The 26,415-nt window shown below is 28.5% G+C and overlaps 1 protein-coding gene across 4 annotated transcripts in view; it reads right to left on the bottom strand.

The window, feature by feature from the left end:
- The window catches only part of LOC136087477 (uncharacterized), a 122,865-nt gene that overhangs the window by 38,741 nt on the left and 57,709 nt on the right, over nt 1-26,415 (bottom strand). For all 4 annotated transcript variants that reach the window (XM_065810314.1, XM_065810316.1, XM_065810313.1 and 1 more), the window contains 2 exons: nt 16,674-16,818; nt 13,427-13,584 (listed from right to left, as the gene is read on the bottom strand). In XM_065810314.1, the coding sequence (XP_065666386.1) occupies nt 13,427-13,584; nt 16,674-16,818 (303 nt within the window). The remainder of the gene's footprint in view (nt 1-13,426; nt 13,585-16,673; nt 16,819-26,415) is intronic.

A 26,415-nucleotide genomic window follows, 5' to 3' on the forward strand; every position in this document is an offset into this window, starting at 1 on the left:
TAGATGGTTGGGCTGCACTACGAAACCTTTACAATATTTGTGTAAATAATGAAACAATGTTTCCATAAAGATGATTTTGACATTGATGCAGAGTGGAGACTTTTTCCTTCAAGTCATGGTAAGTCACCATGTGATGGTATTGGTAGCACTATAAAACAATTAACTGCAATTGCAAGTCTGCAAAAGCTTATAAATGACCAAATATTGAATTGTAATAGAATGCTTGACTATTGTACAAATAATACTAAAAAGATGATTTTTTTCAAGATTAAAAAAGAAAACCTGACAGAAATGCGCACCGCTTTGAAAAAACATTTTCAGCTAAGAAGAACAATTCCTGGAACTAGGAGCTATCATCAATTTATCCCAGAATATATAGATACTGTTAGCTTTAAACGAACAATTGAAGATTTTAAAATAACAGGCATGTTTTCTGGTGTTTAAAGTATTCAACCTAATCAGCAATATAAAATCAATAAATTGAAACTTATTCTGTGTGAATATGATACATTTCATTGGATTGGTATGATAAATGAAATAATAACTCATTTGGGTAATAGAGTTTGTCTGTAACTCATTGGGTAACAGAATAGTCGGTAAATTTAAAAAAATAATTTTTTTAGATCAACGTAAGATAAAAAACGTACGTAAAGATAAAAAACGTATTTGGAAAAAAGCAATTTTTGACTATGTCATAGTTTCCTACGCCAAAACGAGTTTTTAAACACTTCTTGTTGGCTTGCACAAGCTCAGATTTCACAATATTTGTTAATTCAAGAGTTGGATTATATGATTTTTGATAGCTTAATCCTAGTAAATAAATTATTGTAATTTTTTGTTATTGTTATATAATATTTAATATATCATATTATACATATTATTTCTTAAATTTAATTATAATTAAATACTATTATTGTAATGGTTCACATCACGGATAAGCTTATCATATAAACCATTACAATAAAAGTATATAACTATAATCAAATTTAAGAAATAACAAAATAATATAATACATATATTATTACAATATGTAATATTAATATAAGTATTAATGTAATATAAATTATTAATACTATATAAAAATATTATTATTATAATACATAATATGTTATTTATATATTATATAAAAATATTAAAATTATAATACGTTATTTATTATTATATATTATTTTAAATATTATAATATTGTGTAGAAAATTACTAATAAAATTTTATAGATTTATATAATAAAATTTTGATTATATACTCATAATAATCATATAATTGTACAAAATTTACAATAATATATAAAAAAAACAACAATTTTTTAAACCAAAATAATTTCATATAGTTTCATATATTTAATAATACTTTCATATATTAATATATAAGCAATATATAAGTAATACTTTTATATATAATATACAAGTATGGTAGGATTTTATTGTGATCTCCTAATTTTTTTTAAATAATAATATTTCTTGTATAGTTTTTACGAAAATTGGGATTCTTCTTGTTATTTTCATTATTAATATTACTATTTGTAATGGTTTATGTTATTTTATTTGTAGCCCTGTACTCCTGCTTTAGTTTAAGAAACATTTAATCAAAATACACCTTGACAAAACCTTTATTCTTGCAACATTTATCTTTCTACAAGTAATGTTATTGGCATTAGGTGTGTCAAACCTGACGAAGTCAATCCTTTTATTAGTACAGAATTCTTCAAACAATACCTTTCAAACATTCAGTAAGTCTTTATTACATATTTGTAAGGAAATACTACATTTATAATGTTTTAATTTAGAGAGAAGCTGACCCGAGATATCTAAATTTCTCAGGCGTAGAGTTAGCTCATAAAATTTAACTGTAACTTTTATTAAAAACTATTTTAATTAATTTTGTTTATCTTTTTAAAAAGTTGTTGAATAGTACATCAATATTGTAAACTTATTTTTAAAGCCACAACAGATTATGTCAAATCAATTTTATCTCTACCATTTTGGCTTGCCAGCTTCTTGTGCGTAAAATGATTAATATCTTTTGAAAATAATTTGGAAAATATAAAGGCATAAATAAGATGTTGCTAGTCTGCTAGGATAGTTGTTTGATATGGAGGCGAATATTTTCTTTGATGCATCCACATAATCAGGATTTTTGCAGCGGGGTACAGAAAAAGCTAGAAGAGATTGGAATTGTAAATATACTTGTTGAATATTTTAATTATAAAATTTTAAATTTTTATCCTTATTTTTTATTTAATAAATTTTCATTGAGCGTAAGATTTATAATTGGAAAAAGAGAAATCTGTCAAAAGCATATATGAAGTAAAAAAAGACAGAACTAAAATTTTATTAGGTAAAACAACGTTTTTTGCTTTATGTATTCTTTTACGTTCTATAAATTGTTATCATGAATAAATTCTTTGAATTTAACACTGTTTAATTATTCTGTTCCATTGTTTAGCTTTTGATGAATATAGCGAACCCTGTGAATCATTCCAAACATCTGCTTCATCAGATTACTTTGAAGAACCTTATGAGTGCCCCAGAAAATTAATTGTGTTGTTTGCAACATTAAATATTTTTGTTGTGACAGAATATAGTTTATGACTTCTGTTTAAAATGTTTTAATTATTGTCTAAAATAATTTAGAAACTGTGTTAAATTGGCCCCATTTTTTTTTAATCTTTGGTCGGCTACTTTTAGAACACTGTGGCTTGCACAAGTTTTATACATTTTCTATTGCACACTCAAGATTAAGACCAAAATTATATGAAAAGTAAATTTTTCTTTTTAATGTTTCATTCTTGTAGATAAAGATAATTATAATAGATGGAATGTAGAAAAGCTGGCATGTTTATTAAGTGTATACACAAAGTTAAGGATTGTCAAGAAAAAACATATGTTAAATATATAGCTAAAATTTCAGAAAATTCCAAAACTAGTAAGTTTTTCGATAAGTTATCTTTTTTTATATTCTAAAACTTGTGCTAAATTCTAAATTTTTTTGAAAAACCATTTAAATTTGCAAAAAATAAAAATAAATATATTTAAAAAATCACATGTTTTTATAAAAGTAAATGGAAATATTTTTTATTTCATTAAAGTGACCTAGAGCATATAATTAACATAATAATGTTCCAATAATGCAATATGTAAGTAACATTAATGTGCAATAGATAAATTTTATATATTGCACTTTATACAGTTAGATGTTGACCTTAAAGTGATGTTTTCTGACTGTAGTACAGATTTTTTATTAATAGTTTCAACAGAAACTTTAGTCGCAGCATTGGAACTAAGTGGAAATAAATCAATAGAACAGATAGCAGCAGATGCCATAAGAGGAAATAACAGTGTTTTTAGTCCTTAAGATATATTTTTTCCTTTAGACATATTGTTGCAAATCTTTTTTCCAAAAAGAATAAGAAGCAATAGATAGGCTCAAGATCCATAAAGTACATACGCAGGTATGGGGAAGCAGGGATGAGGAAGATTGGGGGTGAAGTTCCCAAAAGTGTATGAACGCGTACAAGGGAAAGAGGGGGTATTAAAGACTGAGTACGTACGCGGTTTGACTATCTTTCCTAAACTTAATTTTTTTTTTTAAAAAAATATTGAATTTCAGGTTTGTAACAAATCAGTTTTGTGTTTTATTTTTTCAGACTTCAGTCATAATTTTTTTTTTGTTTATTTCATTGTAATTAATGAGGAGATATAAAAGAAATCAAGTGACCATTGTTCCAAATAATATTTTTTATTTTTCGAAACGTAATTTGATTGGTAGCAAGATGAGAAGCAAAAAGACGTCAAATAAAGCAAACTTTTTTTGAAGTTTTTTTTTAATTATTGTACGCAAACTAGTTTTTATCTTTTCTCTTAAAATGTTAAAATATCTTGTAACATTTTAAGATTTAAATAAGTACATTAAGTAACATATTAAGTTTTAATTAAGTACAGAGAAATGTCAAATAAACTAAATGTTTGTTATGTTTTTAATGTTTTGAAATATTTATGCGTTAGGGAAGGGGGGCACTTTATTTTGAAAAAAATAATGCGTACTACATACGTGGAGGGTGAGTAGGGGGGAAGGGGGATCTCCGAAAGCGCACAGGTTTATACATGGGGAAGGGGGTCCTAAATCAGTGGTTTTAATGTGTATGTGCTTTATGGATGTCCTCAAAATAATTGTGCAAGTAATGGTAGAAAAAAATAGCATTTGATTTGATATGCTGTAAATATGCCTCTGATATAACAACCATTATGGACAAACCTTTTGTACCAGAGTTTTTTAGAACAAATATTTTATATTCTCATAAAAATTAAACTTACAAATGCAGAGATTGGTTATTTTAGGAATATCTACTTAACATAATTTAGTTTGTTTTACTGGTGCATCTATATCTTTGTTTAAAATGTCAATTATAGCAGCAGCCCCTTTATCAATTGACACTAATAATATTGGTCACGCTATTGTCATTATATTAATGACAATAGCGCTTTTTTATAACTATATTTTATATCATCATAAGATATACCCCCGCCCTTAAGCCATATCTGCATAAAGGCTACTCATCACTCTAAGAGTAACATAACGATTAATTATAAAATTAACTATTTTGACATGCTTATTAGCTTATTAGCTTTGGAGTCACCAAAAGGTGGATGGGCGATTATCTATTAAGACTTTACCAAACAATCAGGCAGAGCAAACATGTGCCCCACAATATCACACCTATTAGACAAAGGTTCACATGTGTATATGACAAGCATTATATTAAGTTATTTTATTATTATCACTATTACTTCATGCCTATAACTATGATTTTGGATTCCTCCCCTCCAACGTAATACATATAACCTGATAATATACGTTATTAAAGGTTACAACGAAGCATACTATTTAAATGCTCTTATATAGCGTGTTAACTCTCTACTCACCCAATTACTATGGGCAAATACCTATAGAGACACTCTACTGACGAACCACCTTTAATTTACTACCAACAACGCTAAATCACTTTCTCCAATACTTTCTAGAAAAATAGATTATTCTTCATGCCATCTGAGGAACAAAGGAACCTTATTCCAATAACAATAAAGGACTTTTTTGAAAAGCAAAATATCTAAGGACTATTTCACAATAGGATAAGAGTGGAGCAAGAGCAAAAAACATGAGTCACCTCTGAAATGATTACCAACAAATCGGACCACAATCTCACTGAAGCCGAGAGGCACGTATTAAGTAGAGGGTTGAAATTTATCCAAAACAATCAATACATTCTGGAAAGAATATTCACGGATGCTTCCTTAAATTTTAAAAGCAATATGCTACTTTGAAATCATTTTAATGACAATGGACCTTAATGGGTACACGCATGGCACTACCATACACTAAAATATACATGGGTACACTAGAAGAAGCAATTACTAGACAATTTAAGAATCACCCTCTACAAAAGATTCATCAATGACATTTTCCTAATATTCACAGGCTTTATATAAGACCTCCATCACATCAAAACATTTATGAACAGCCTACATTACCCCGGCCTTGCTGTGAGATTTTGTTGTGTAATGAAAAAACGTAACACAATTAAAAATAACTTTACTCAATATCCGTATTCACATTATTAAAAGTTAAGTTACACCAGATGCGTATTTTAAAGTACTGCATTGTAATTAAATTTAATCTGAAAACACATTAAAAATCATTTAAAGTCTTTATCTTTGTAAAATATTTATAAAACATTTTTAAATTAAAAATAATTTTATAAAAAAACTCTTAATAAAATTTAAATATGCTGTTTGAAAAAAATAAACTTCCTTATTTTAAAAAACTTTTTTGTCTAAACTTAAACTATTTATTAGTTAAAACATTCATAACGCAACATTATTGCCTAGTTTCTTTTTAAATAAGAGGGCAATTGTTTTAGGGTGATATTCTTAATGGTCAAAAAAAAAAAATACTGTCAACATTTTTTTTTTAATATTTTGGCTTTAAAAAAATCTTTGCCTGCAACTCATAAACTAGTTAATCTTTTCTAATCAACATTCATTCTAAGATCAATCTAAAAACTTAATGATAATGAAAAAACTTATGTTAAAAAGCATTTTCTAAACTAAAAAATGCTCTTTTCATAAATTAGTTACACATAGTTACTAAAAAACTTTTTAATTTAACTTTGCCGACAGGCTTGATTATACTTTATCCTGCAATGCATTTATAGAATCAAGCACTTTTGTGCATAGGGATTGAATTTCGAAATTCGAGAATTCCGGAATTCGTTTTGATAATATAGTTTCGGATTCCAAAAGTTTTCCAGTGAATTCCGAAAATAAAATTTGCTTATTGTTAAAATTTGCTTATTGCGTTATTGCGTTATTACGCCGTTGCAGTTAACGGTTTCATGTCTTCATTTCATATCCACATGTAATAATTTTAATATATGGTATAACCTCGTGTTCTTACACTTTACGATTTTCAATAGTGATGAGATTTGCTTATTGGAGTACGGTGTGTATTGAATTATTTGGATCAAATTTTTTTAAATAGGTAAGCAAATAATAGCAGGAATAACAGCAGTTTTAATTTAACAACATTATTTGATAACTATCTAATTTTAATTTTGTTTTGTTTAACAAGATTAACTATTATCAACAGTACATCCTAATATGTCTTCCGAATAACTTTCCTTTAATAAAAGGAAAGTTATTCGGAATTCACAAAGCGATCTAAAAATCAAAATTCTGATTGGATTCATTTTTTGTATAATATGTTAGGAAATAGTAAAAACCGCTGGTTCAACGACAACACCGCAGCACACGGATTTAGGAACAATGCACAATATTAAGGTATTTAAATATCAAGCAAGATGAAGATCCAGAAAGCAGCACATCAAAAATGATAATTACAAACTATTTATTCAACAAAAAAGATGAATCACTTTCTGTAACCGTATCACGAATGTGTGCCTTAGATAATATGCCATTCAAAGTTTTCTGTACATCTATCGATTTAAGAAATTTGTTTTTGGCTAGAGGCGCTCGAGATTATGTATTACCAAAATCACCCAACTCGATTCGCAAAATGGTTTTAAAATACGCGCAAAAAATGCGGGCTAAAAGGATGCATGATTTTGAAAATATAAAAGAAGATGGAACAAGACTTTGCTTAACTCTTTATGAATGGACATCTTCAAGAAACCAATATTATTTAAATGTGAATGTCCATGGCAAGAAACAGTTTTGGAATTTAGGTTTAGTACGTTTTCCTGCAGAGAAATGCATTACGGCTCTGAAAAACCACATTGCAAGATAACAATCTAAATATCGATGAAGATATTACGTCTATAACAACTGATGGGGCAGCTGTGATGCAAAAAATTGGACGGCTTTTTCCATGTAATCAGCAGTTGTGCTTTGCACATGCGATACATTTAGCTGTAATTGATTTGATGTCATGTATATTCGAATACAACTGAATTAGTGGCTTACACTTATACAGAAAATGTTAGTGTAGAAGATCAAGTAAATGACTTCGATGAATTGGATGAGCAATACATTGAAGATGAAAATGGTGGCTTGATTGAACAAACTTATAATGAAGCTGAGCTTGTTGAGACTGAAGAATTTGGATTTAGTTTTCTCATTAAAAAAGTTCGTTTGATTGTAAAGAAATTTCGTCTTTCGAGAACATCAAATGATATTCTTCAAGTATACGTGATACGTGATCAAAAAAAATATATTCTTCAAGTATATGTGATACGTGATTAAATGATATTCTTCAAGTATACGTGAAACAAGAATTGGGAAAACAGTTGAAACTTATTATGGACACTAGAACTAGATGGAATAGCTCGAAATGCTTGAAAGGTTTAACAAGCTAGAAAGCTGTGTTAGAAAAGCATTGGTTGACATTGCATCTGATATCGTTATTCTAGATGCTGAAACTTTGTCAATTAAAAGCATTATCTCTACACTTCTCCCAGTGAAGCTTACTGTTGAAGCCCTTTGTCGAGAAGATGCAAATCTGCTTTCTGCTGATTCGGCATTTTCTTTTAAACTTGAGAATTTTAGATCTGAGGAACTTTTATGAAAATTAACAAAGAAATTAATGGATCGATTAAGCCAAAGACGAACTAATGTGTCTGGAACTCTTCAGTATTTACACAATGGCGGAAAAAGTGAGATTCATGTATCTTTCACTAGACCATTGAAAAAAACAATAACCAAAGTTATTGAAAACTTTGTACAAAGATTGATATTTAACACTAACATGGAAACTTCCTCAGATGAGCAGTCAGAAGCTGACGACGTGGTAGAAGTGATTCTGGAAGAACAAACTAACCCCTTAACATTAATGTAAAAATTGGAGAACAAAATTCAATTGATTATATCGTCCAACATAACATTCAACTCAACTCAACAAATAATAAATAGGAGCTTAATTTCAAAAATTAAATCTGAAATGAAATTCTTTGAAGAGAACGGCGTTTATGACAAAATATTAGAGTTTGTGTACTCACATTTGATTTTGATTCTGCCATCGAGCGTGGAGTCTGAGCAAGCCTTCTCAATTGCTGGTAACTTTTGTACAAAAGTTCGAACGAGACCGGAGACGCAGCTATAAGTGATCTCTGCTTCCTCAAGGCATATTTAAGGCAAATAAAACAATAATTTTATACTTTCTATTATTAAATGATAGACCATGTTAGAATGTTTCTGTACTAATTGAATTTGGCATAATTTAATGTTTCATTTTTATTTTTAAAGAAAGTATTTTTTATGCAATAAATAACAATAAATTATCTCAAATAATTTATTTTTATTATTTTATAGACATAAAAAAATTTCTAATTCCAAAATACGATTTTTTTATTTTCGTCAAAATTTGCATTCCCTATTTGTACGTTAGCACTTTTGTAACCAGATGAAAAAGATTTGTTAATTTGAAACTATAGATAATGAATGATAAATTAATTAATTAATAAAAAAATGAAACATTGAATTAATAAAAAAAAAACTATAAATAAACAAAACAGTTAAATGTAAAACAAACATAAAAAAGTAACTAAAATTAAATTTGATTAAATGAATTTTTTTAATGTTTCGAAACTTTAAAAGTAAAAAATAATCGTGCATAAAATTAACATGGCTTAATAACACTTCTTAACAAGCCTGGCATCCCACTATTAAAATAACATATAACCCCTCAATTATTCAATACCACAATTTCCTATTTACACCTTCATGTCCTGCTGCCTTGTATGATACGCTTTTTTAGACAAAAGCTAGGAGAAGCTAAATCCAACATAAGATATCCCTTGCCTTGGGGCTCTTGGTTGAGAAAAGACTAGAGATGGTGTCTCGATAAAAATACTTATCTTAAGCAGATTTTAAATACATCCAACTACTGTCTTGTAGAAGGACTTCTAGGCAAAGACTTAAGAGGTAAACAGATTCTATCTGTTGACCAGCCTCGCACCCCTTCTTCATCTATTAGACTGGCGCAGAAAAACTTCAAATACGTTGTTAGGATTTTGAATGCTGGATGTTCTTGACTCAATTTATGGGTTTTGCTTATGTTACTGCTTTAATGACGAGGCAACTTATTCTATTATTACCTAATTAAGGTAGAGCTGTATATCTCAGTTACATGATTCTGAGGCCGGCTGGTAGTAAGGTTTCCCGAACTCTGTGTTAGCTCTCAGAGAGGCTGATTCCATCAACAGCTGTAAAATATCAGAGTATTAACAGTCCTATGTTGCAAATATAAGGTGTCTCTGTTTAAATTTTTTGTGTGCTTTGTCAAGATAAAATTTGGAGCCCTTTGTTACAGCTTAGGGTTTATTATTGGTAGTGAGGCAATTGCTTGGTGCTTGGGCTATTAAACAGAGTACTGAGTACTGTCTATGCTTTCAGTCTAGTTCTTTAACAAATTTTAAAATGAATAAAGTACCAAAATCATCATCAACAAGTTCTTTAAACCTATCATTCACTAATATTCGTTGTCTTTCAAGTAACTTTTTTTCTGTTGAGTCTTATCTCTTGCTAAATTCACCAGACCAAATTGCTCTTTTTGGGACTAATTTGAGTTCAGCTGTCTCAATTTTAGATCTTAGTGTTGATGGTTATCTTTCTTTAATTCGTAAAGACTCTATTATTCAAACGCTTGGCCTGGGCATTTACATTCTAAAAAATTCACCCATTTGTCAGTAAACTAGGTTTAAATACACAGGTTAATCTTTAACGTGCTTCGTTTAGCACCAATTCACTCTATCGTCTTTCTCTTTGTTTTATATCGCTCTTCTTCATCTCAAGACTGTACCCTTTTTGATGTTATTTATGATCAAATTGACCAAGCCCTCTCTCTTTATCCATCAGTCAATATCATTGCTGTTGGTGAATTTAATGCTCATCACTCTGAATGACTTAGTTCTAGATTCAGTGACTCTGCAGACATCTTTTTGGGCCGACAACTTTTGCCCTTCTTAATCTCAAACTCAAATAGTCAACTTTCCAAATCGCTGTACAGACAATCCGAATCATTTACCTTCTCTACTCAACTTATATCTTGTTTCTGACACTAGTCAGTGCTAAGTCTCTCCACATTAAGCCTTAGGTGCTTCTGATCACGATTTGATCTCTCTAAAACTATTTTCTCATTCTTCTTCATCGTCTGAATCCCCCTATTATTATACCTCTTACATTCTACTAGTTGCGTTCTTCATGATATTACCGAAAAACAGGTTGGTCCATTGCTTGACATTCGTATCACTCTAGCTTTTGTATCTAAAGTGATTTCCTACTTAGACTCTTCTACAGCTTTTGGTCCAGACAACATAGCTGTAATAATCATGCAGAAGTGTTCTCTGGAGCTGTCATCTAACCTTTCAAAAACTATTTAATAAGGGCTTATCAGAGTCTTGTTTTCCAGCAGGCTGGAAAGCAGCATCTGTTATCCCTAGTTTCAAAAATTCTGGAGAGCGATCTGACTTATCTAACTACCATCCCATTAGTCTTTTTCCTATCATATGCTAAGATTTTGAATCTTTAATTAAAAAACACTTAATCTCACATCTTGAATCTAATAACTTACTTTCTGATAATCATTACGGATTTTGATCTTCTCGTTCTACAGATGATTTGCTAACAGTAATAACCGATAGGTTTTATTGTGCATTAGATTGAGGTGGAGAGGTTAAGGCTATTGCTCTTGACTTTTTTACAGCTTTTGGTAAAAATAAGCATGCTGGTCTTTTCCATAAGCTTTCTTCTTACGGTGTATTAGGTAACATCTTTAAAATTATTGAATCCTTCCCTTCCAATTGTAGTGCAAAAGTTCTCCTCGATGGTCAGCACTCTTCTTCATATCCTGCAAATTCAGGCGTTCCTCATTCTTTTTAATTTACATTAATGGTATTCCAGATATTCTTTAACTAAGGTGGCATTGTTTGCTGATGTTATTACCATTTATTCTTGTCTTGATAAAAAGCAAACACTCACTGATTGCTCAGAGGAACATTTGAGCTTGAAAAGGATCTCACTTCTGCTACAGCATGGGGCTTACAGTGGCTGGTAAACTTTAATTCAAATAAATTTAATTTTTTCAGCCAATCATTACCACAATAACTTAGATCTTCCTATATTTATGAACAGTAATGTACTCGATGAGTCATCTACTCTTCGTCTTCTAAGATTAACTCTTACTTTCCGACATTTCTTTGAAACCGTATATCAAATCCGTTCCAAAATTAGCATCTGCTTAGGTTGCATCTCTCTATCGTGCTAAACACCTTCTTACTCCAGATGCTATTCTTTATCTCTACAAATTTCAAACCCATCATAGTATGGAATGCTGTTGCCATGTCTGGGGCGGATCTTCTAATGATGGCCTTTCTCAAAAACTCTTATTCGTCTAGTTTTTTTGCTCTAACATCTGTATTTTGGAATTCGTTTCCTTCACCTTGCTTTCCTGATTCATATAATTTGCAATCTTTTAAATCGTCTATCAATTGTTATCTTGCTCTATAAACTTCATTTTTTCTCTTCCAGTAACATCCAACTCTAATGGTGATTGCTTGCAGCCTTGTTGAATGCGAAGAATTTGGAAATTTTTTTTTTTATTGCTATACCACAGTAACAATTAGCATCTCTTTAAACAGAGTTAAGTTCAATAAAACAATTCTTTTTTTAAAATTTTTATTTAATATTTATTGTTTAATAAATGGTGATAAATTTGGAATTCAATTCATTTTATTATTACACTTTTTATTAAAGTTTAACATATCGCACTATAAACATCAGCCACGGTATAAACGAGATAAATTTGAAATAAATTTAGAAAAAGGAATGATGTTTCCCGAAATTTAAACTCTTTGCATGTTCATTCAAACATATATATATATATATATATATATATATATATATATATATATATATATATATATATATATATATATATATATATATATATATATATATATATATATATATATATATATATATATATATATATATATATATGTATATATATATATATATTAAACATTCTGTTAAAACAAAATTTTGTTTTAACAAAATGTTAAAACAACATTCAGTTTAATAACTAGTCATGGTAACAAAACTTTTATGAGTTTTTTTATAAAAGCAATTTCAGAAGCAAAAGAAATACTAATGATAATTTGCATCAATAAGTGCTTTATTCTATTATTATTTGCTGCTAATAATCGACACTCTTGACCAGTAATGGTTACTATCCATTTATCAAACATTACCTACAAATATTTTCATTATATTTATAGAATCATTTGAATAAAAAGTAATATGCATTTTAATGTCTTGTACCTGACAAATGTAAGAAACTTTAAACAACACTTGTCTAGATAACACGCTGAACTTCTCAAAATAATAGAAAAAAAAAATGAAGATGAGAATAAGTTGCAAACATGCCAACAAAAGTAGCACTTTTTAGTAATCCATATTGAAATGTTTTGTGTGCCGCAAATTTTCCACAGCTTATAAAATATGTGATATAACTTGCGCGTATTTTGAAAAATTAATCCATTGAAAACAATTGAGGGGTTTGTTGACAATTTCAGGTGTTGTCACTAAGTCGTTGCTCATATCTTTAGTCAGTATTAAGCAACTGTTTTCCACACATGACCCCAGACCATTATAGTTATTATTTATTGAAAAAAAAAATTTAGAGTATGGAATTGGAGTCCATTATGTTTGACCTCGGAGTACTAAAAAAGCAATAAAACTCTGCATCAATGTCTAAGGCTGCATTTAAATTTCTGTAAAACAATAGCTTGCTTGTTATAATGGCATTAATATACTTTAAATAATAAATAAATTTATTTTGCTATATTTTTAAAAAGAATTGAGTACTTTTTTTTTATTTAAAAAGGGATTTTAAATTACTCATAAATAAAGTTTACCATCTGCATTTCCAGACTTTAGTTCTTTAGTAGCGTTTCCAATACCCCAATGAGACTCCACAAATTCATAAATAAACTTAGATGTTTCCTCATCTTTAAGCTGCTCCTCAGTTACACCAATTGTTTCAAATAATTTTCTCCATACATATCCAACATGTCTAAAAGTAAATGTTGCTTAAACTGTAAAAGTTCAAAACATCTGTTTGGTTTATCATATACTTTTATTAAAAGCTATTAAAAGCAAACCCTGCAAAATATACCCTTTGCAACATGCCTATCTCCACAAGACAAACCTCAACTGAAATAATAATCAAAAACTTATTATTTTAAAAAATTTAAACTTCTTTTAAGATATGTTACTTCAAAATTTTAACACTCGGCTAACAACAAAAAGTTTCAAAACAAAAAGGGTTCAAGTCGACTTTACACCTTCTCCACTGGTATATAATTGATACAAACCTCAATAAAATACTTGCTTTAGTAAAAAGTGTTATTTATAATGCTATATTAAGTGTCACTTGTTTTTTTTTTTTTTTAAACAATTAAGTTTATTCACTTTGATGCTGTATATATTAATTTGTATATATTAATTTGTATATATTAATTTGTATATATTAACAATAATTTTTCATTTTATGACTTATTGACTATTTTTAAAAAACATTGACTTTGGTTAGAAAACATTAAAAACATGTTCAATTCCTCTATTTTCTAAAAAAAGGTCACCCCGCAATTAAAATTACTAATTGTCATTTATTTAATCTTGTTACTGCTACTACTAATGCGTGCGGCTTTGCTAAAAATCATTTAAAATGTGTATATATAAGAAGTGTTTAAAACATTAGAACATTTTGGAAAATTTCAGAATATTTCAGAGCATTCTGGAACAATTTAGAACATTCTGGAACAATTAAGAATATTCAATAACAGTTTAGAATATTCTAGAACAATTTAAAACATTCTGGAACAATTTAGAATATTCTAAAACAATTTAGACTGTGTATATATAGCTGCTTATCTAATTTTATAATTATTACAGAAGCAACACATGACGACGTACAAGTCTAGCTATAGAAGCATTGGAAAGAATAAGGATGTCTGGACCAATAATCTGGTAAAATTTAAATAATCATAAAAAAAGAACGGTCCTTTTAGAAAAATATTCACTGGAAAAAAACCTCTTCAATGAAATTGTCAGAATGCCTCCAAAAGCAAATTATCGACCGCTACGATTTACTTGGATTAAAGATCAAAGAATGAAAGGAGCGAATAGTGCAAATTTCCAAAGAAGTCACCAAATTGTGGAAGAAGAAACTAAATTTTCTTCATGTATCTGATCAAGTTATACAAGGAAAGCTTGATAAAATACTGGAATGTTATGATGAATGTGTCAAGCGGGGAAGCTACGAACCCCTTGATAAAATTTTTGATATTACCAGAGTGGATAGAACATGGTTATTTTCTGGGGACAAGCAATTGTATCATCTCCAAGTGGAAAGCAAAGGAACAGTGGGATACTCTACAGGTCAAGCAGCCGGTAAAGAAACGATCCATTCCTCTAAAAGACAAAATTTCTAATAGGTCATCCAACTCATCATCTTACTATCCTGGTTTTAGTGATTTTGACGAAGCATCAGGCTGGAGAAGTGATATGAAGTTTTTATTTCATCTCGGTCATGTGTTCCGATTTTTTAATGAGAAAAGGGACATTTTCCATTGATCAGGTTTCAGAAATTACCCAACATCAGCAATGGTGGAAGAGGTGGAATTCCAGAGCTATACTAGTGATCCTGACTTTCATTTTAATTTCTTCAACAAGGACAGTTCTGTATAGAGTATATGTCGATTTATGATGTCGATTTATATCCTATGGCTGGGAAGATTTAGTTTACAGAATAAATGTAAAACGAAAACAACTAATAACTTGGTTGAAGTACTGAATCCGTACCAAAAGGCTTTTTAGCTTTTTGATAAATCACTGGAAGCGAGAGTCATCCATACTACAGATCCTCAGAAGTAATCAATGTGCAAAGTAATGAAGAAAATGTATTTGTCATGCAAAAATAAGGACAAATTGCACCTTCCATTCTTTCTATGCAACAAGCAATATCAAAAGAAGGTCAACGGTCTGAGACATTGTTGGGTTAAAAATATATTGTATTATATGACATTCCGAATTCATAGTAGTACTTATGTCAAAATCGATTTTTCAATGGCGGGGTGAACTTTTTTCAATAGATATGCAAATAATTGTTTATTTTATGCTTTTTAGGTAAAAGTTCATCAAACTACAGTACAGGAGCATGGGTTGAAAAAAGTCATAACCCAACTGTACAAATTAATCATAACTGCTAACTAGTGATAATAAAACCATGTAACAAAAACACCAATTTAAAATTTATAAGTTATAATTAAAAAAAGTAATGTAAAACAAAAGCTTGAATTATTTAACTATACCATAACGATTTTACATGACGTTTTTTAGCAGCTACATTAATCTCAAATTGCAATAAAATTAATTGCAACTAAAATTTAATTGCAATAATGAAAATTATAATGAAAATCATAATAAATAAAATTTCAAAACTATTGATAATAACTTTAATTAATTTACTAGTTAAAGTGAAATTAAAATAAAAATAAGTTATTTTACATTATATGCACTTTGAAGTTATTTTACATTGTATGTACCATAAAATTAACAAAACCCTAATATAAAGTCTATTTGTACACTTGCCTAATGACTTTTACTGCAATAACAAAAATAAGAGCAATGTTTTACAGCATATAAAAGCTTATAAGATGTGTTTTTTTAGCAATAAGAATGACATGGTAATGCATCTACAGTGCGTTTTCAAAAGAAAAATGTGTTTAGTGCTAATAAAAATTGATAGGGTATCTGATTTCAACAACAGCCTAAACAGGTTTCAGTAGCTGAAATGAAAAAAAATTTAAAATCTTAATAAAATTAAATGAAAATAAATTGAAAAAAAAAACTTAATAAACCTAAAAAAAAAAGTTATAAATACTAATAAAACTAAAATCTTAACAAAATCCTAATAAAAGTTTGTTTTCAATAAATCATATTGAGATTAAAACTCTTAAATAAAAACATATTAAGGTTTACCAAGGTATTTCTGGGGTATCTTTTGTAATACATAGTGTAGTATACAGTATAGTATATATTATGCATCATGATTATGTATGATTAAATGCTTAAGAACACCATTTTTAAAAATATAATTACCTAAAGTCAGATGGAGTACTAATATCTTCTTTTGATAGTTTTTCTTTTTTTTTACCAGGTTTCTCTTTCTTTTTCAAATCATTTGAGGATGGCGAAAGACTTATTCTTGGTGCTACCGATGTAGTAGCTACACTTTGTGTGTTATCTGAGAAAAGAATTTAGTTATACTCAAACCATAACACCATTGCAGCTTAAATTATAAATTCTTTAACTCTACAAAAATAAAAAACTATAGAGATATAACGCAAACATAAAATATGTAACAACTTTGTATATATAAATACACACATCAAGCCTTCTCAGGAGAGGCGCGTGGTTGCACGCTATAAATGACTACGCATACAATATATTTTTTTTACAAGATGACCACAATTTTTTGCATATTTTGATAATTCGCACATTAAAATAATGCTCTGAAAAAACTAAACTAACTTAAAGAGAAAATTAAAAATAAACCAACCATAAACTGAAAAAAGAAACAAACTTAACCAGTGATAAAATAAAGAATAAACCAGAGAAAATAAAAGCATAAAACATATTTTTTAATTTAGGAGCGTTTCACTAGTTCAAACCTAATAATTAATTTAATTTATAAGTGTCTCAATAGTTAAAAGTCAATAATTTTTCCTTTAAAAAATTTTTTAACGGAAAGATTTTAAGTTTTTTCTTATTGTTTTTATTTTCATAGCAAACATTAAAAAACATCAAAGTTTCAAAATTGTTTTAATTCTTCTTTCGGTAGTTTTTTTTTTACCGAATGATGAGCAATTTGAAAATGTAGAGAAAATGGTCGCATCAAAATTGCTAATCCCCCAATAGCACTAACAGTCCAAGTTTCTGGCCTCATTTGAGCTCCCAAACAAGTCAAATCTTTTAATACTTGCGAATCAAGCGGAAGTTTTTTTTGTAAATATTTTACAACCGATATATATCAATCTCTCATTTGCTGTAAGCAGATATTTCTTTTTTTATCACATCAAATTTTATTTACCTAAAAATTACATATTTACTTTTAAAACTCAAAATCAATCAAAAATAATAAATAACTTTTTTGATAGAATATTTAAAAAAACATTAAAATATTTAATAACTAATCTAATAAACATTAGCTTGCATTTACTCTGAAATAAAATGCGTAGCAAAATATTAAAAAGCAAAGTACTTGGTTTTTAATTTCCTCGCCAAAATCCATTTTATTTGAATCAAGCTGGATAGTTGAGTCAAAAGAATCAATTTTTAAAAGATCTCTGAAAAGTTTACCATTAACAGCAGAAGGTTTAAGAAAACGCATCATCAATGACATTAAAAGATCTTTTATTTTATAAAATAAAATATAAATAAGTGGTCCTTTATCTTGGAATAAGGTCAAGTCCTTTTCAAACATGGAAGCTATACCAATAAGGAATTTGACGTACACAAGTAACTCCTAAAATAATTAATTTCTATAATATGTATCTTATAAAAAATAAAAAAAATAAAAAAAACATCTAAACTTATTAAACTACATTTTCATTTTCCTTAAGAATTCTCTGAAGCATAACGCTTGTTGTTTGTGAGTCTTTTTATATTCTTTTTGTTTTGGAATATACTCCAAAAAATATTTCTTAGTATATTTCCATCTTAATAAAACTATTTCAAGTGTAGCAGAAAAAGTAAGCCATCTTGTATTTATAAATCGAAGAAACAATGTTTCATCTTCAATAAAAACGCAATCAGCTAATATTTTAAAATTCTCTATTTTGCAGGGTAAATTCTACAACAACAAAAAAAAAAGCACATTTCAAACTTGATCATAAAGACTGACAACTTTTTATTAGATAATAATGAGTGAAAAACAATTTCATTTTAAATAATACTAACATTAAAATTACAAACCCATACCTTAAACATAGCATAGTTTTTAGATATTCATTAACTAAAATATATACTTTTAGCATGCTATACTAAATTTAAATTCATTGACAGGCTGTTAATTTTATTTATTATCTTTACTATCTTTAATACTAATATTTTAACATTCAAAAACTATGTAAAATTTACTCCCGTTCCAAAATAAAGAGGATTTCACATAGTAAGCATGTCTTCCCCCCCCACCACCACCACCTTCTTAACATGGTCATAACTTTTAAACACTATAAGATTATTCAATGAAATTAAAAATGTCGATGAATTTAAATTTAGTATAATATGGTAAAAACAAATATGTTATTACTTAAATGACCTCAAATTCGGGGAAACACATATTTTGAGCTATTTTTCTTCCCAGGCTACAATCACTGTAATTTTTTGCAAAACACTCTCTTTTGACATAAGCATGAATATACTAAGGTTTGGAGAAACATGAAAAATTTATATTAAAACCTGTTTTATTATATAGTTTTCATTCATTATTATTTTTTGTCATAACTTAGTAACTGCATATGTAATAAAGTCAGTTATATCTAGAGAACAGAGTTCTTTTTTTTTAATAGCTTTTTTTTGTCAGCCCAATGGTGTTCAGCCAAAAATAGGTTTTTATTGTTCTGTGAGTATTAAATATTTTTCATGTAATTCATGAATTTGTTATGTTGCACCATTTAAGTTGTTTTAATTGCATCATTTAAACTGATTAAATGTATTCTAATTAATCTTAAAAAATGTTTATTAGTAATTACATATTTTGAAATAAAGGGTACTACTATATCGTTTAGGCTACTCTATCTAATATATATACTTTTTTAATGTTTATATATTTTATTTTTTTCTTAGTATTCTATACAAATACAAAAAAAGCATTTGTAAACAAATGCATTGCATTTAAATATGTTCCTCTGTGGAGAGACGTTGTTAAACAAGGTTCCTGTTTCGGGTATAAGTATATATATTTATAAATATATATTTATATATTGTCACGATCATAACACAATCGCATAAGTCATTTTTTAGGGGTTTTGAGTTAAGAGTTGAAATATATAGCTCATACTCTTCTATTATGTGGCAAATTGCCTATGTCTTAGACCAATCAGAAAGCAGTTTACTTTTAATTTTTTCATTTCTGCAAAAATCTGCATTTTGATTTAGGCGGCTTGTTTTCTTCAACATGACTACTCATACCACGCTGCTTTTCTACAGTGATTCAGAAGTCAGAAGAATATTGGATGAAAGTAAGAATTTAAGAAATACCAATAAAAAATTAAAAAGAAAGAAATACCGAAGTTATTCAGTTTTTTTTAGTTTTCTCAAAACAAGAAAAAATGACTTAGGCGATTGTGCTATGATCGTGAAGATATTTTTCAATATATCAGATCTTTATATATCTATTTATAAGAGGATTTTTACATTAAACTACGATATTTATATTAAGCTAAAATCGTTTTTGTTTAGTGATATTCAACACTCTAGGGTTTGAATTAAAGCAAAAAAATCTAATAGCGAAAATTTCGTGAATTTTTTAACTAACCCCATCCTCTTGTCTGCCGCCTTGAAGTAAGGGGATTGCATTAGTTCAAAATAGTATCTTTTGTACGTTAGTTTGTAATTGCTATTTTTTTAACATAATATTTTATATATAAAAATAATTATTTGTATTATTCTTTGGTTGGGCCTAAAATAGCTTAAGTTACTATTATGATATACAGTTTTTGATAATTTGCAGTATTTAATACTGCTATGATATTACTTTCAGTAATTATTTTTACTTGACATCAGGGTCTTCAAGAGCACCAATGGTGCCTGGGTCATGGGTCAATGGGTCGAAAATAGAGAACGCCGCCCCTATTCAAACCAAGAAACTACAAATTTAAAGTTTTGTGAATGCAGCAATTATCTAATTCTGTGTTACTAATAATACTTTGGATTGAGAATCGGTTTATTAATCAAAACTGACAAGTGAATCAAAATATTAGTATTAAAACCAATAAAAAAAAGTCAATCAATAAAATTTTCAAGAAAAGTAAGTAAAGCACCAAAAAATGAATTTTTCAAGCTTTTCCCAAATACCGATAACATTGAAATAGTTCACATTTTTAGCAAAATCTTCTTCAATCAAAACAATCAAAAGATCAGTAACAAGATCCTGGCCTTAGGTCAAATGGACAAAGATTTTCACAATCTTCAGTTTACTTAACAATCATTCACCCTCAGCAGCTGACACAAAAATAGTGTTGAAAATCTGGAGCATGATGCAAATGTATGGAAAAAGGCATTAATTCACGCTTTCTTTTAGTAGAGCTTAGTTTCAAATCATAGTGATCTAACTACAGCTACAGCCTTTTAGAAACATTGCAAGCAAGAGCTTATCAGTTTAAGATCTTCTAGCAGCTGTTCAATCAAACGTCGTCATTGTTGATAATGGCAACAAATTTTAAAAGACAACTAACAGGGTTAACAGCATTAAGTGTTTTGTACCAAATTGTAATTAGCAATGCAAAAGATGATAAGCATTTTTTTTACGGCTTGGCTGAACTGTTTACTGCACAGTGATCAGAAATAACTTAAAATTCGGCCAAAATTAATTTTGTTAAAAATATTTATTCAAAATTGCTGAAAATTTAATCTAAAATGTAAATAAGGTAGACAAGGAAAAAAGATATTTAAAAAAGGGTTAAATATGGTCAGAGGGTAGCAACTTTTATTAGGGCCCCCTTCCCTACCACCATACCCTGAGTAATTTTAACTAATTATGTTTTAAACTAATTATTATTTTGAAAACCAAAGGAAAAATTTCGAAAATAATTAGTTAACATGATCTATAGGTTTTATATTTCACCTAAAATGAAAAATTAGCTTAAAAATAAATATATCAGCATCATAGTCTTATTCATTATGTTCATATACATCTTCGTAATCAATTTCGTCAGTAACTAATTCATAATTTTCTTCATCTTCGGCTTCATTGTCATACTCATTGTACTCATTATCGGTTTCATTATCACTTTGGATTTCATCAATGGTATTTTTATTTGATTTTTTAACAATTTCTAGAGCGCTCTTTGATAATTGAATTTTTTCAACTTTGCTTCTATCTTGAGAAATTATTATAGTTAATATTATTGGATCAGTTGTAATAAGAAGAAGTGAATTTGTCCTCAATTGTATGGAGTCTTATATCTTTTCTTGAATGATAAAGTCTTAATTGATCGTTATCTTTATTTCTAGATTCTTGAGCTTGAAAGAATATAGTTTATTCTAACAAAATGCGTTATGCTTTTTTTTAATTTAAAAGGAAAACTAAATATGGCATTTTTTTAATAAAAATCTAATTTAACCAAAAAAACCATGGTTTATTTGGTTTTTTTAAAAAAACCTGTTATTTAATAGTGCACAAAAGACAAACACATATTTGGTTATATATTCTTTATGTTGAATCAAACCTTAGTTTTATATATATATATATATATATATATATATATATATATATATATATATATATATATATATATATATATATATATATATATATATATATTAAATTAAGTTTTTTAAGTATTAAATATGTAGCTTTTTTTTTCAAAAAAGAGATAAATGTAAAACTTTTATAAATTCGAATAAACGCTTATTTACTGATTCTTACATTAGAATTTTATATGCGAAATTCATTAAAATATATATATAATCATTAAATTTGATTATACATAATGAAATAAATAATCTAAAAGCTTAACGAAGTTAGATTATTATAATTAACATTAAAAACATTTTCTAATGTTTATAATTTCATTGCATAAAATTATTTTGTTGCTAACGTACTAAAAAAAAGTTACAAAAAAGTCCTTTTTTTAGAAAGAGAAATTGCTTTCTTTAGCAAAAAAACGTGAGAAAATGGAACCTTTCTATTTTTAACGGACTTGTCTGCAAACTTTGCGTAATATTCCGTAAAAATAATTTAACGGACTGACTTGGTTGTATTTTTACTCCATAAAATTTACGAGCTATTCACTCAGCTAAAAATGAAGGGACTAGTCCATTGAATATTCCATTAATTCTAATGGACTCGTTTTCAGAGTGCATCTAGTAAATTTAAAATCCTTGAAAAAGAAATTGCATCATCTAAACTGGTTAACTGTCACAACATTCATATTTAAACCTTATTGAATAGCATTTGATTTGATATGCTGTAAATAAGCCTCTAATATAACACCCATTTACGGACAAACCTATTGTATCAGAGTTTTTTAGAACATATTTTTTGTATTCTTATAAAAATAAAACCTACAAATACAGAGATCAGTTATTTTAGGAATATCTACTAAACATAATTTAGCTTATTTTACTGGTGCATCTACATCTTTGTTTAAAATGTCAATTATAGCAGCAGTCCCTTTATCAATTGACACTAATAATATTGGTTACGCTATTGTAATTATATTAATTATTTTAATTATTATATTTTATATCATCATAAGATAGATACCCTCCTTCCTTAAGCCATATCTGCATAAAGGCTACTTGTCACTCTAAGAGTAACATAACGATTAATTATAAAACTAACTATTTTGACATGCTTATTAGGTTTGGAGTCACCAAAAGGTGGATGGTGATTATCTACTTAGACTTTACCACACGATCAGGCGGAACAAATATGTACCTCACAATATCACACCTATTAGACATTTATAGTCTTTAATACCACTAAAATGGTACTCCCCGTCACCTATTTTATTTTCATTTTCTATTTTTCTTTAATATTATTGTATTTTAATATTACCTTTTTCTACTTTGCTCGTGTTTCTTGTAGCGCAGTGGATTGTAGCCATTTACCCATTCAGTGATAAAAAGGTTCAATGCTGTTCAAAGACTTGTTGATGTTTATTACATTTTATTTTTGTATATTTTACTACGTGTATATGACAAGCATTATATTGTGTTATTTTATTATTATCACAATTACTTCATGGCTAAAATCATGATTTAGATTAGTGTTTATTTGACCCTCCTCCCCTCCAACGTAATACATATAACCTGATAATATACATTATTAAAAGTTACAAAGAAGCATACTATTTAAATATTCTTATATAGCGTGTTAACTTTCTATTCACCCGATCACTATGGGCATATACCTAGAGACACTTTACTGATAAACCCTTAATTTAATACCAACAACGCTAAATCACTTTCTCCAAAACTTTCTAGAAAAATGGATTCATCTTCACGCCATCTGAGGAACAAAGGAACCTCATTCCAATAACAACAAAGGACTTTTTTGAAAAGAAAAACATCTGAGGACTATTCCACAATAGGATAAGAGTGGAGCAAGAGCAAAAAGCATGAGTCACCACTGATATGATTAATGAAATGATTACCAACAAATCGGACCACAATCTCAATAAAGCAGAGAGGCACGTATTAAGTAGAGGGTTGGAATTTATCCAAAAAAATCAGTACATTCTGAAAAAAAGTATTTAAAAAACTATTAATTAAATTTAAATATGCTGTTTGAAAAAAATAAATTAGCTTATTTTAAAAAACTTATTTATCTAAACTTGAACTATTTATTTGTTAAAACATTCGTAACACAATATTATCGCCTTACGCTTGCTTTTTCACAATTTAACTGTTTCTTTTTAAATAAAAAGGCAATTGTTTAAGGGTGAATTTCTTAATATGTAAAATAAAGCAAATAACTGTCAACAATTTTTTTTTAATATTTTGGCTTTAAATAAATCTTCGCCTACTACTCTAATACTAATAAACTAGTAAATCATTTCTAATGATATTGAAAAAAATTTGGTTAAAAAGCAAATTCTAAACTAAAAAAATGATCTTTTCATAAATTAGTTACATATAATTTACTAAAACAACTCTCTAATCTAACTTTGTCTACAGGCTTGATTATAGATTATCCTGCAATGCATTTATAGAATCAAGCACTTTCGTACATACGCTCTTTTGTAACGAGATGAAAAAAATTTATTGCTTTGAAACTATAAATAATGAATAATAAATTGATTAATCAATGAAAAAATAAAAATTTTATAAATAAAAAAAAATTATAAATAAACAAAACAGTTAAATGTAAAACAAACATAAAAAATTTAACTAAAATTAAATTTGATTAAAAGGATTTTTTCAATATGTTTGTAAATTTTAAAAGTTAAAAAAAATCGCACATAAAATTAACATGGCTTAATAACACTACTTAACAAGCCTGGCATCCCACTATTAAAATAACATTTAACCACTCAATTATTCAATACCACAATTTACTTTACGGACCAAACTCTCAAAAAAAACCATCTAGGAAAAAGAAAGCACACTACACTAAAAACCTTATAGTCAGGTTATCCTGCTATATAAAGCAGATTGTACTGGTAACAACCCAGCACAATCTGCTTTATGTCATGCTGTCTTGTAGCATATGCTTTTTTAGCCAAAGACTAGTAGAAGCCAACTCCGAAATAAGACATCCCTTGTCTTAGGGCTCTTGGTTGAGTAAGGGCTAGAGATGGGGTCTCAATGAAAATACTCATTTCGGGCAGATGTTAAATGCATCCAGCTGCTGTCTTAAGGGGTAAACAGATTTTATCTGTTGACCAGCCTTGCATCTTTTCTTCATCTATTAGGCTAGCGCAGATGAAATTTTAATACATTGTTTTCAGTTTAGGATGTTAAATGTTGGATCTTCTTGACTCAATGTATGGGTTTTGCTCATATCTCTGTTTTTATGACTAGGCAACTTATTCTATTATCTCCAAATGAGGGTACAGCTCTAAAACTCAGTTTTATGGTTCTGAGGCCGGCTAGTAGTCAATTTCCCGAACTGTATGGTAGCTCTCAGTGAGGCTGATTCTATCAACAGCTGAAAATTATCAAAGTACTAACAGTGCTACGTTGCGCAAGGATGGTGTCCCTGTTTGTACTTTTGGTGTGCATTGTCAAAGCCATATTTGGAGCCCTTTGTTAAGCTTAGGGTTTATTATTGGTAGTGAGGCAAGTGCATGGGTTATTAAACAGTAAACTGAGTACTGTCTATGCTTTGAGCCAAGTTCTTAAACAAATTTTAAAATGAATAAAGTATCAAAAACTATAAAACACACAAAAATATCACCATCAACATGTTCTCTAAAACTATCATTCACTAATATTTGTGGTCTTCGAAATTTTTTTTCTGTTGATTCTTATCTCTTGCAAAGTTCACCAGAACTACTTGCTCTTTGTGAGACTAATTTGAGTTTAGCTGTCTCATCTTGAGATCTTAGTCTTGATGGTTATTTTCATTTAATTCAAAGAGACTCCAATAGTCCCATGCTTGGCCTAGGCATTTACATTCACAAGAATTCACCCATTTGTCAGCAAACTAGGTAAGAATCCACAGACTATTCGTTTACTTGCTTTCGTTTAGCACTACTTCACTCTATCGCCTTTCTCTTTCTTCAATATCGCCCTCCTTCATCTCAAAACTGCACTCTTTTTAATGTTATTTTTGATCAAGTTGATCCAGCTCTCTCTCTTTATCCAATAGCCAATATTGCAGTTGTTGACGACTTTAATGCTCATCACACTTAATGGCTTGGCTCTAACGTCAGTGACTCTGCAGACATTAAGGCCCACAACTTTTGCTCTCAATCCCTAACTCAAATATTTAACTTTCCAACTCGTTTTCCAGACAACCCGAATAATTTACCCTCTATATATGACTTATGTCTTGTTTCTGATCCTAGTCAGTGCTGAGTTTCTCCACATTCACCCTAAGATACTGCTGATCACAGTTTGATCTCTTTGAAACTATTATCTCATTCCTCTTAATCATCTGAATACCCCT

Source organism: Hydra vulgaris, chromosome 11 (assembly GCF_038396675.1).
Source record: "Hydra vulgaris chromosome 11, alternate assembly HydraT2T_AEP".
Taxonomy (NCBI): Eukaryota; Metazoa; Cnidaria; class Hydrozoa; order Anthoathecata; family Hydridae; genus Hydra; species Hydra vulgaris.